The following is a 13,555-nucleotide window of genomic DNA, read 5'->3' as shown; positions in this document are numbered from 1 at the left end:
TTCAAGACAGTTTATAACAGGACGGAATTTTTCTTTGAAATTATTATGTTATGGTTATGCGTTTTAATTTTGTTTATACTAAAAAAATAACACTGAAGGCAACTTTCGTGGCGCTAGTACTCGGAAATTGAGAAAATTACCAATTATTATTCTAATATTTAAGGAGATGCTGCCCCACGAATAATTTTAGTATCAATGTTTTCAAAGTTTATTATTTTTGTATTTTATAGTTAATCCGTACCCAAAAACGGCTATATACTGTCATATTCAAAATTTCATGCATAAAGCGCAACGTTAATGAATTAACCCTAGTACTCAAAGGCTAACATATACTATCAATAAGCTCATTGCAGGTAGTCGTTTTATAGTTGTTCCATAAAAGGACACCACATATACCCAAATGTTAAGTTTACTACTACATAACTTTTAAATCGTATTTATTTGTTTTTTTATAATCGTCAAGCCTTGAAACATTGGAAACATAATGTAATGTTTCCAAATGTATTACGTGTTATTTTCTTGTAATTTTAAATAGTTTAATTTTTGTTTTTATAAACATTTGTTTTTAAAAATGATCGAATCACTGTTCCATAAAAAAGCTTACAATACACAATGCATACAATATTGTTTTGTAAGTGTTACAAACATTGTACTATCTTTTGGACACACCGCATAAAAAATAGTAATAATGCTTTGATAATCTGATAAAAACGAATTATCATTTAATACACTTAATACACAAATCGTATTCCATTTTTAATTAATGTACAATACATTTTGGCTTTAAAATTAGGGAACGCGGAAAAGTTTGTTATACCGAACCCCCTAATAAAGTATGGTATGTGCGTCACATCCTATTTAAGCAATTGCGGCGTATTCCAGGGCAAAAAGGTCTAACAAAAGAACGATTGTCGCAATAGTTATGCAATTGTTTTTGGTCCATATTCTATAACAATACAAATGCTGGCAGACGTGGATTACCGACAGTATAAAATGGCTTCCAGAGTTAATTGCAATTTACACCCTCTCCAGACGGGGTTGATCGAATTCCGAAAAGTTTTATGCCGACGATGTAGGCCGTTGAGTCGAACCAGATGCCGAAATTAATGAAACACATAACACTATTATCGTGGCGAGAACTTGGAGGGGTAAGCGTAGAGTTGATGGCGCGACTACGGCGGAGAAGGACCGGCAGAGTATTGATTATTTCCGTTTCTCTTTATTGTCGCTGTCCAACTGAACCGGATAGAGTAGGAAGGCGGGCTGTTATTCTAAACTATGGGCGGAATCTGTATGGTACGTTGGACGAGAGATGTATAGGGAAAAGCGACGTGCCGGACGGCGAGCGGACGGGGCGGAATAACGATTTGGGTAGATGTAAAAAGTGAACGGGTCTTCGAAGAGGAAGCAAGAGAGAGTTTAATAGACTGTCGTAAAAGACTTAAGATTTTATCGTGATTTAATATCGCTGGTCGAGATCTGGTCCATGGATACAGGGAGGGGAGAGACAACTAATCGTTACAATGGCATTCTGACTCCCCCGGTTGTCCGTCTCTCGGGATCCAGAAATGACATAAGTGCTCATTACCGAACGAAGGCGGCATGGCAGCCGCGGTGTTACCACGAAACCGTCGACGGTTCATTACCATAATATTGCCGTTGCAAAAATAAATGCATAAAACATACTTGTATAGTATACATATACGAATATGATCAGCTATAAGTATCGAAAAAGAAAAGGAAATAAAGCGTACATCCTATTTTCCAGCCGAAGTCAATAATTTCATCCGTCTAAATAACTATAGCGGATTTTTTCATAGAGTTTCCTATACATTTTTTATTTATTTATTTTTGTTTTATGCAAACCACAACCTCTGTGCCACAGGGTCGAGCCGACGTCCCCTTTGGAATTTATTTAGTGACCCAGTGTGTACAATTCATGGTCCGAATACATAGACACTTTGTATTCACCTGTAGTGTTTCCCCTCCCACTCGTCCGTTTCGATTCCATTTTTCCCATTCCTGTACTCGATGTACTTACATTTACACGCGCTCTTTTCTCCTTTCCTCTCTCTTTCTTTTTTCTTCTCATTTTTATACCATGAAGTAATTTGATCCTACCGGAGAACATAATTTGCGGTTATAGCCTGGAAAAAATATACATATCGGGCACCTATACACAGTTAACGTTCTGAACAAAGTCGTTTCCGATTTAATGCAATACGGATACTTTGGAAGGAAACAATACGGCGAGTGCAGAACCCTCTTGGCTCTTAGCGTTTGTTTTTTCTTATAACATTCGTTTGTTGCAATTTCATTTTACAATAATTTGTCCGTTTGCGCGTACTATTATATTTTCTCTATACGCTTATCTTTCTTTCATTAAACTTACATCAATGTCGGTTCAACGAAAAACTAAAAACGATCTGTTGTTTTAAATTTATCATCGGTAAATATTCTATTTTCATTATTAGTTTGTAATGACGATTAAAAGTAGAACATATAAAATAATTAAATATCATCTAAGGATTACCCTTGAAAATAAAAATAATATTATATACTTTATATTATTTTAGGAAAGAGCGAATTTGCGAAATCTTTTATACATTTATGAAATTGTCAAATCACATTTACGCATTTGGCGATATAAACCAATGGTTTATAACCATTCTGTGTTATTTGTATTTTGCGATATCCATTCAGAGTATTTTCGTTTTTTACTTAAGTTAGGCCATCAATTAGTTTAAAGCTGTCTAATCGTTTTATTTTATTTATACACCGCTATGTTCATTTCCATGAACTTCAAAAATGTTATGATGGCGATTTTTCTCGTTTCGCTTTCGACCAATTTTTTGCACGTATTTTTCAATTGTCACTTTTATGGACTTTTAAAAAGTAGCGGTTCGTTTTGTTATCTTAAGCACGTCATTTTTAACTGTCTCTCCTACGCTAAAACAAATTATCTTCTTTTGAAACTTAAATACTCATGGCGAAATTATTCATTTACATTGTTATAATCCAGTAACTCTTGAAAGTATTCATAGTAGTATAGTGAGGGTTTATCGTCATTACGTTATCAAAGTCCAGAGAGAAATGAATGAGTTCAGTGCTAAAATTTAAACAAAAAATGTTTAAAAATTCTGCTTTTGGACGAAAAAATATGCAAAAAACTGTTTCTTCTTTATTACGAGTACCCACTTCACGAAATACTCTTTACGAGTTCCCTACGTTTTCTAAAAATTCCCTTTAAGATTCAATCGATACCCTCTTCCAAAATTACCTCGATATTATTACATATCATTTAATTATGTCAACTAGCTGGATTTGTCACTTAATCCAAAACTTTTTAATGAAAATACATATTATGTATACAACTATTATATTCAAATAATTAAAATACATATTATACGATTTTTAAACTATATATACACCAATTTTCTCAAAAAGTAATTATTTTATAATTTTTCTTTTTGAAAACCCTTATATGTATATAATTTTACGATATTATAAAATTACCAAATATTTACCTATTTTAGTATTTTCCAGAGCTCTATCAACTTTTGAAACTTAAATGGTATCGTATTTAATTAGCTTATTTTATTAAATAACAACAATTTGCTGAAAATTAAGTAAGCTGAAAGTTATTAATCAGTTTTTAGTTTTTGATAATTAAAAGTTATTAGAGTTTAAAAAAATTAATTTAGGATGGGAGGTGAAATTTGGTGATGTCTGTAGATAAAAATAATACTTCACTACACCATTCTTCTCATCCTAAGCTTAAGCTCTAATAAATTAATTATCTAAAACTGGTTAGGTTTAAAATTTTAACAAGGTAAAATTTTTAGAAAATTATTCTTAGTTTAAAAAGTTTATTAATCTTTCTCATTTAAGTTTCAAAAGTAGATAGCGCTCTAAAAAATAATAAAAAAGGTCAATATCTGATCAACTTATAATATTGTGCACAAACAGAAATAAAAATATTTAAAAAAACTAAAAAAATTGAAATTATTTTCTGAGAAAATAAGTGTCTTACGTTAAATTGATACCCTATATGCTATTATTTATATAATTGGGGGAATAAGTTTTTCAATACTTGGAACGACGATTGGTTGAACCTAGGCAAACCAGAGTTAGTTTTTTCCAGTGCACTTAAATAGAGCTGAGTAAGTAAAAACGGAGCTAAGAAACAGACAGTACACTGCAATAAAAAAATAAACTTAAATTTGTGCAAAATTATAAAGTAAAATTCAGTTTTTTCCCGTCGATAGGCGCTATTTGGATATTATATTTATTATTTGTTTTATCGACATTTCTGTATTTGCTTATTTGAAACAAATTCGACAGCTTTCCAAATGTTGTGTCATCATTCCATCGTATTTCTGTGATTGTTGTTTATCAGATGAGCACACGGCTGTAGACTTTCGTTATTTGTTCGCAATTTAAATATACAAACACGATTGTGTCGGCAACGGCGAAAAAAAAACCTTTTTCGTTTTGTTTGGTCCACGTGTACCGATGTTCGGGAGAAAGTAATACAACGAGAAGACGAGGGACACAGTATTGATCATACCCTCTGGTTATTCTGCCATTCTGAGGCTGAATAACGTTGTCGCGTCAGGTGATATTAAACAAATAAAGCTCTTTGTTAAATTGTTCGTCTCTAACAATAATTGTAAAACAATATCCACATAACATTTTAATATTGTAATAAAAATAAACGGATCATATTATATGATTATCAATAACAAAATATTAATCAGAAATACTATAGGCATAATTTTCAACTTAAGCGCATGTATGAATGACAGTATTCACTCTAGTACAATATGAAGGAATGCTATAAGAAAGCCGCCAAAGATAATCTGGATAATTTGTATAAGCTGATAAGTTTAAATAAAAACACGAATAAGCCTTATCCTTTATGGTTTTAAAGTTTTAATATTAAGGGATGAAAGTAATGGCAAATACGACGAATACGGATTTATACAAAATGTTACATTTCAATGATGAATGGAACGCAGAAACTTTGTTGGACTTTTTTATTCCTTTTGGTAGGACTAATTTCAAAATAGAGCAAAGTTTATCACAAAAATCTATTGACAAAATCTAAACTTTAAGAGACCTTACTCTCTAAGAGGATTCTATTTACCTATAATGAGTAGTCTGCTAAATCGGTTTGCGCAAATTAATAATGTAGAGACTAAATTCACCAAATGCCCATAGAAATATACAAGAGAATATTATCAATGCTCAAGCAAGGCAATTTTTTGATGAATAACATTTTTTTTTTTATCAATTGTTTAAATTTAAGTTTTTAGAGTTTTAAATTTTTCAATAAATTATTGAAAACTAGTATATTTAATCATCGGAAATGTGGAAATGTTCTCGCACAAATAAAGTTTTTATCTATTAACTGTGAAAATTTAGTGATTTTACAACAGTTTCAAGACAATTTGGTTTTGATTCGTGCAGCACTATTTTAATGGAGAAAAATTTTGTTTATAGAAATCATTATATTTTCATTTGATTTTACAAGATCAGTTCCTAGTAAAATATTTCTTCACCATTTAAGTGTAAGCAGAAAATTAATGAAACCAAAAAGATATCATCCGACATTTATCAATATTGAGGGCAATGATAAAATACTCATATCAAAACGAGACCTTGTTGAAATTGTGCGGTGGGTACACAGCTTAATATAATGATGCCTAGTAGTTATTTAAAACGCATTCATATTCATAATATAGTAATGTTTTTAATGTATAAAAAAGAGCCATACAGTCACCCGTAGTTAGGTTATTAAGTTTAGGTTCTTGGCGTAAAAGGACGCACGAATCTAATTTAAAAGACCGGAAGTTAAAACCGTATAAAATATACACATATGCTTAAAATAATAAAACGAGCAAACCTTAAAAAAAAGTCACCGTCAGATTTTATGGGGTTAAAAATTATAATTAAAATATTCATAGTTGTATCATTTTATAGTGTTTGGAACGCAAAATAATATTTTTACGGTAGAGCTACATTGTATTTGTTTTTTTTTATTAACGCCGGTGAGCTTGAGTATGAGTAACCATTATATTATTCCTACTGACGTTTCATATTATTTATATTATACTTTATAACAAACTACGCCAACCGTGCAGTAACTGAGAAGTAGTACGACATATATTACATAATAATATATTGTATAAAATATATTAAAGTCGACATTTCATGAGAATTAGGAAAACAATTTTTATAGTCTTGTATAAGTTTCACATTTTATGCATAATAATCCAATAACCCTATTAAATTAGGGGTGGGACAAGAATGATGAAATAATTAATGTGAATATGTTGTCATAACATTATAATTAGATTGAGAACAAGCGTTTATTTGCTTGGCTTCAGCGCGGTGCTGATAAGGTATAGCTATTGTGAATGTTAAAGATTTGGATTTTTAGATAAAATTCAGATTATTATTTTCCTTAAGTTTGTCTGTTGGGAAGTGATAGCAACCGTCTTGTTTGCTATTCTTATCTATTTTCTGTGGCTAAATGTATGACTTGCCACAAGACATGTGATCATCTTTAAATGAAAATATCTTAGCAACTATGCCGGAGGAGTGTTAAAGTGGAAATGCAAATTCAAGTGTCTGCCGTCATGTTTACGGCACAAGCTCAATAATTGGATTTTATATCCTTCCAGCTCCATTCTTTATGTGCGTTACGATTATAATAATATATAAAACAATAATAATAATAATAATAATAACTCAGAAAATGCGCCGTCGCGTCGTGCCGGGCTGTATTATTATTATTTTTTTTTTTTAACTACATAAAATATTCATGGAACAGTAATGACAAGGGTCCGCGGTCCAGTGATGAATGATGGGCATGGATTATATTCTGCCGACGTGAATAATATGCTATGCTTTGCTTTCTATAATAATTTTTGTGTTTATAATATTATTATATACGGATATTCCGTTATTTATTAGAAATTTGTTTGTTGTTGCAATGTGAACGTGAACACGATCTAATACAGAACAATAAAAATAACAAAGTAACATAAAAATGGGTTTGCGTCGATATTATGTTGTTTTTTTTTTTGTTCCATTTATGCATTTAAGGGTTTAATATGAAATTGCTTTTATATAAACCTTTTTCTTTTTTATACAACCTTATCTTTTGCGTACCTTTAAAAAATTCTAATGACTCCAAATAGGTACAAATAAAAACACTTATTTTCTGCGTGGTATTTATAAAAGTATTCGAAAATTACTAGAAAAATATTAACTAAAATATACACAAAAAGTTCATTGCGTGAAATATTACACTTGTGTGATATTAATCTTACGGTTTAGATTAAAATAAACTTTGTTACACTTATACATATAATAAAACATTTAGATGAATGTATCAGTAATAATAATTTTGAAAATGACATACTATTATATATAGATACTTACCAAATAAAAAAATTCCACAATGCTTTTAATATTCTGATTCTTTAGAAAACTTGCTTTAAATTTTAACGTTACGCATTATACAACATGTCAGTATTACATTGTCAAGCAATGCTTGTCAGTGGCCCGACGCTTATATTAGCTGATATTTTGACAGTACACGTTATTACTGACAGTAAAAATTGACAAACATCCAGATTTATAAAAAAAATATTAATATATATAATATAAACACATTACATACACATCTATGTTCTGTAAACGTTGCGTTGTCTCAGAAAACATTCCGGTAATGGTTGGTAATTTATCTTGTTCTTTTTATGATATTTCACCGCTACATAATGCTTTTTAGCCGGATTTTAACGTTGTATACTATAATGTGTATATATATAACAGAAAAGATGATAGGGATGCTCAACGACATAGACTATTTTAAATGGCAGGCAATGATACGTGTCTGTCGAAGCATTTTCCCCGCTGATTTATGTATACCAAATGCAACGTTATATACCAGATAACTTCTACTATATATTAATACGGGGGTAGGGATACGCTGTGCTGCATTCAAAGCTCGTGCATTTCAATAACGGTCTAAATATCCGAAAAGCCGAAAGTGAGCAGTATCAATAGTGCTTACAGTACAAAAATAAACATTTATATTTAGGTTGAAATGTTATGGTATATTGTTCAAGTTCGTATTAAAATGTGTTGACAATAATACTAGATATTGGTGAATGAACTTCCGACGTGTTTGGTGTGTATATAATGTGTATGGTGTGTATGTGTATATGTGTGTGTGAGAGTACATTTTTTTTTAACTGTTCGTTCTGTACCGTTCTGATGATTGGAACTGTATCTGAGTTTGCTGCTTCTGTCAATGCTCGCCTGAGTCGGGCCCGACGTGCCTGTGTTCCCTGAGCCGCCAATGTCTGAGCCGATAGCAGGATTCCCGCCTGGATCCCATAATATAGAATAATTTATCGTATCAATTAAACTCATCAAACATTTGGTTTTTTATATAAATAAAATATAATATACCAAAAACGCATAAAAACCGGTAGTGCCGCTTAAGCGACGAAATATTGAGACACACGCTTGTGCGGTTTCTTGAAATTTGTATACTATCTTTATAAAATATATTTTTATACACTTAACGATATACCGATAATCGTCACGTTAAGGTAATTTATAAATATAATTGTTTTTATATGATTAATTTCATGGGCTTTTTGTTTGTTACTCGTAGTTTCTGGATAAACTTAATAACTATTAAATTTGTTCTCTGTTACCAAAGACAAATTGAGGTGTAAATTAGTTCTTTCTAAAATTAATTTGTGTTCATAATTAAGTTGGTAATAGATTTTTAGTAAGTTATGTTAATTAGAAAGTTGATCTAATTACCCTTTATTACTTTAATTACTACTGGAGTACTTGAAAATATTTTCATAACGACACATTGAAACTCATTATTATTCACCGCCGCTTTTATCTTATATAGTAATTGGGTTAAGGCTTAATTAAATCATACCGTTATGAAGTTCTGAACGAAGGATATAATAATTATTCATAATCCTTTGAGAGTAACATGTCAGGGAAACAACAGGAGAAGATTCCTTAATATGAGCTATTGCGTATTATGACGCTTAGAATTCTTAGCGTCCAATACTACCAATTAGATGTTGACCAAATACCTACTACCACAATTTTATAAAATAAGCAAAACTAGTTTTTTTTATAATTTCCAATTACTATTTGTTTTTAAGTAAAACTGTTTTTAGCTTTAATACATTTGATGAGAAGGTATAAGTTTTACAGTGATGTGTATTTTTTTTTGTGTGTCTAAATTCGCGATAACTTTTTTTCCTGTGGACAGATTTACTTGAGTAGCAACTTTATAGATCGGCAATCAAAAATGCGATTGGTATTTTGGTAGATTAGAATAGAAAAGTTCACTCTTCCCTTTCAAAATGGAGAAAAACACCTAAAAAATGTACATATTTTTCTATTAAAAGTTACGCATATCTATTCATTTTTTGTTTTAAATAGTCGAATTAGTTCCAAGTTTGTATGAAATATTCGTGAGACATATGTAGTACCACCGAAAATCCTTAACAAACCAAACAAATATAGTAAACCTTTTTTCCTAGAAGGGGTGAAATGTTTTTCTTTATTTAGCCTTTTCTGGTGAAGATTTAGGGATTAAGGTCTGAAAATTAGTTCAAAGGTAGAACGGGGCTTTAAAATAACCAATTTAGCACGGTATGTTATTACATTGTTTTTATCTATATTTTAAATTCTACCATTACAAATTAGCATCGACGAATAATTTTAAAGTGATTTTTATCATTGTCAGTTGTAATACTTCATATATGCTCAATTCCCTGTAATGGCTTTTAAAAAATATAAAACAGTTATAGTTTTATAAAGAATTTCGATTGAGAAACATTTAGAAAAACTCATTTAATACAATTCTAAGTATCGTTAAAGTTGTATAACATAATTTTTATAAAATCATAACTATACTTATTAGATGTTATGTTGTTTCATTATTTCATAAACATAATATTATTTTGTTTATATTATAAAATCTCCCAAGTATTTAAAACAGATTAATTGCTTATATTCATTAATTAATACTAAACGATCTTGGTTTTATTATAATATATCATGTAAGATGTCATGAACACGTTTAAAAGAATAAAATTTAAGAAAATAAATTTGATATAATCATTTGGAAATATTAAATTTTCTATACTATTTCGCATAAAATTATAGTTTGCAGTTATAATAAGGTCAAACGGAACTAGATACCTCTAATTTTCCCTTAACATTTCCTTTTGTTTGTAACGTTTTACTATCAAATGTATTTTCTAAAACCAATTCACTTATTATTCTTATTTGCACACTTTTACTTTTTATATTTTTTTTAAGAATTTTCTGGAAATTTCTTTTATATCTAGATTTTAGCTTATTACTTTCTGTTAAGCTGACAATACGAAATATACTATTAATGTCTTTATTCTCTAAAAACACAGGGACAATGAAAGATCCCGCTGAATTCCGGCGATAATCTGGAACTATAGGTGTAATTAAGTCACTGAGTCAGGGGTTGCTACAGTCCTATCTGTTTTTTATTGAATAGTAACCTGTTCAATCGTGTTATAACGATAGGCAGTAGACAATCTTACAACTAGGAACCGCTGATCACTTAAAGTTATTAAAAAAAAAAACATAGTAATTTATTATAAAAAAAGTTATAGTCTACTTAAAGCCTAACGGCTAAAATGATAAAAAAAAGTTTTTCAGCCCAGTCTGCAACCACGAAAGAGCATTTTCATGTCTCGTTGAAGTACCGAATAAATTTAGAGTAGTTAAATCAAAATAGAACACTATTTTGATAACGCTTTTGTAACGAACGCTTTTTTCGGTTATGTGCCAGAGCAAAGACATGAAAAAAACATGCTTTAGCTTGCTGATTTCTGAAAAGTGATTATTTCTGATCTTTAATCTCCTTGCGATTTATGGTAATAGTATAGTATTAAAAATATTTTCTGGCTAAATAAACAATAATCTTGTTGCTTTGTTATTGCGCTACTTTAGTATTTCAATTTAGTGTCGCTACTTAGTGAAGTTTTTGGGCTGGGGGACAAGGATAAAGCATATTCCATGATAAAATAAATTTTTGTAGTGTAGCCTTCGAGCCTTGGGTGAGGGGCTTCCCCCTCCCCCTCCACAATATTTTCCTATATATTAGCAGTCAAAGAGAGTCTATACAATTCCGAATGTCTGAATTCTGAGTATATATGGTTAGGATACCATATTAATCATAAATGGAATGTTGTTTTATAAATGTTGGTACACAATTTGATGTTTAAATATTAATCACTTGTATGTTATCTTAGGTTTAATTCAAAGGAAAATATTACAATCTGTTCTAATTATAATCTAAAAAGTTACTTCTAGATGGTTTGCTTTAACAAATTACGAACTGCTCCTCAAAATGTTTATACGAGTAAACTACGTTAATTTATTTATAATTACCTTAAGTATACAAGGCATTCCTTAAACAAATAAAACAACTGATTTTAATAATAATTTAAAATCGCAATATGTGTTAGTTAAAAATAGCATTATTGTGGTTTTAATGACTATTTATCATAATATATTGTTTTTATCCAAACTTAAGCATATAACTTTTAACATATATTTTTGTATGTTGTTTAGTAATGTAATGTTAACATGACCTATATTTTTGCGATGAGTATTTCGTTAGAAATTATCATGAACATTATCCTTAAATGGAATTTAACTATATTTAGTTGTTCTTTATCATTTTTTTAAGGCAGATTTCATTTATTTCTGTTTGGACCTTTATATCGGTTTCTATTTCTCTATTCTATTTTTGCCACAAAGCAATGAATATTTTTAGGTAAAAAATATAATATTTGGTTTTGAAATATTGTCTCTAAGTAAGTTATTAACTATGTCAATGTTTCTTATTTATGAGAGTCTATAATAATTAGTGCATACTATGTATGTACACACACTTGGACCATCGTAGAGGCTATTGAAAAATGGAGCCTGATGTCGCCAGTCACTCAAGATGCATAACTTTAGATACTGTAATATCGGTGTATTGTCGTGAGGTATAACAAGTACAGCATACTTTAACATCTTATGTTATACTTTTTCAAGATGACAGCTCTTTCGTAATGTATGTAGATTCCAAATAACCATTCTGTACTCCAAAAGGAAATAAAAGAATGAGTAAAAAAGTTTTTAAAGAGCTAGGTAGTTTGAATTCGGCTGATTTCTATTGGTTAGACCTAAGCAGATTTAAAAACCCTACAGAAAGCTTATTATATTTGCTTATTGAAACTTAAAGTCACCGATGTTTATAATAAAGTCATGCGAAATGTTCAGATTATTACCATTTACTGAGTTTCCAAACGTCATAGGGTAATTAGAAGGAGTGAAGGTCGAGGTATTCAGTGATATAATGAACCAATCCACATCGCATGTTTATTAGTCCATACATCCATAAATTAAGGAATTTTTGTAACAAGTGACTGATAGAATCAATATGAAGAAAAAGTAATCCGAAAAAGTTAAAATGTATAATTCCGCCCTTTATGTTTAATTCTATTAGTAATTTAATTTGAAAAAAACGCCTAAAGATACTACATTTCTCAGGCTCGGATCCAGCCTGTGTAAACGAGAGGGATGGATTGAAAATACAATTATCCATAAAACTATTTGTTTACGCCAATATTTGTTTTTAACAATATATTATTTTATACTAATACAAATATGTTATTTCGATAATTTGTTTGATTTTTTGTTTTAACTGTAATGCGAATACGTGTCCATTGGTATTGAACCTGTATGACCAGACTACTTTTTCCGACGGTTTGATAAATGAAACAGTAGAAACTTGAGACGGACTACCTCAGAAAACTAGATCGTCAATCACAGAACCTATTGTGAGGGTTTGTGCATCATTTGTGTCTGTTTGGCAAAGTTTTCAGACAAATGATTATTTTTTTCTCATCTCTACAGCATACTCGACGTCCATAGAGGAACCGAGCAACGTACAGTATCAATAAACAAACGTTTTGTCCAAATTCGATTAATCAACCCGTACTGACATGAATAGTTAACCAGTATAATTTTGCAATGAACAACTAACGGCACCAAAGAAAGAGCCCGGATGAGAAAGAGACACGGAGACCGAAAAACAGAATTGACATATCAAAGGGCAAAAAAAAAATAACCAAAAGTGACTCTTCTTTTCTATACTAAGTTCTGTCGTAACTTGAAATGCATTACCATCACTAAATGTTTTTTTCTCAATTGGTTTTTGCAAAAAATAAATTAATGTTTGTATATAAGCTGACTGCAGCCTACAATGTTTTATTTCTTACAGCTTTTATCGTTATCGTTTGAAAATAACTTCATTTTGAAGTGTTTACTAAACAGCTGAAAAGTGTATTGTTGTTATTACAAAAATTAACAGACAGTACTGTATGTACATTTCCGTCGTGCTCTTCAAAAATATAACTCAACGATATAATATTTAATTTAATAGTACTTACTGCAGATTCGA

At 30.2% G+C, this 13,555-nt stretch overlaps 1 protein-coding gene across 3 annotated transcripts in view; it reads right to left on the bottom strand.

Moving 5' to 3' along the window:
• Positions 1-13,555, bottom strand: part of LOC126847706 (small conductance calcium-activated potassium channel protein) — a 168,364-nt gene that overhangs the window by 79,492 nt on the left and 75,317 nt on the right. For all 3 annotated transcript variants that reach the window (XM_050588094.1, XM_050588087.1, XM_050588100.1), the window contains one exon: positions 8,283-8,402. In XM_050588094.1, the coding sequence (XP_050444051.1) occupies positions 8,283-8,402 (120 nt within the window). The remainder of the gene's footprint in view (positions 1-8,282; positions 8,403-13,555) is intronic.

Source organism: Adelges cooleyi, unplaced genomic scaffold (genome assembly GCF_023614345.1).
Source record: "Adelges cooleyi isolate 19-005CV unplaced genomic scaffold, UGA_ACOO_1.1 ACOO_flye_CR_arks_rails_tigmint_CR_PRNA_1, whole genome shotgun sequence".
NCBI lineage: Eukaryota > Metazoa > Arthropoda > Insecta > Hemiptera > Adelgidae > Adelges > Adelges cooleyi.
Note: the sequence above shows the minus strand (reverse complement) of the source record. Positions and strands in the feature narration are given on the sequence as shown.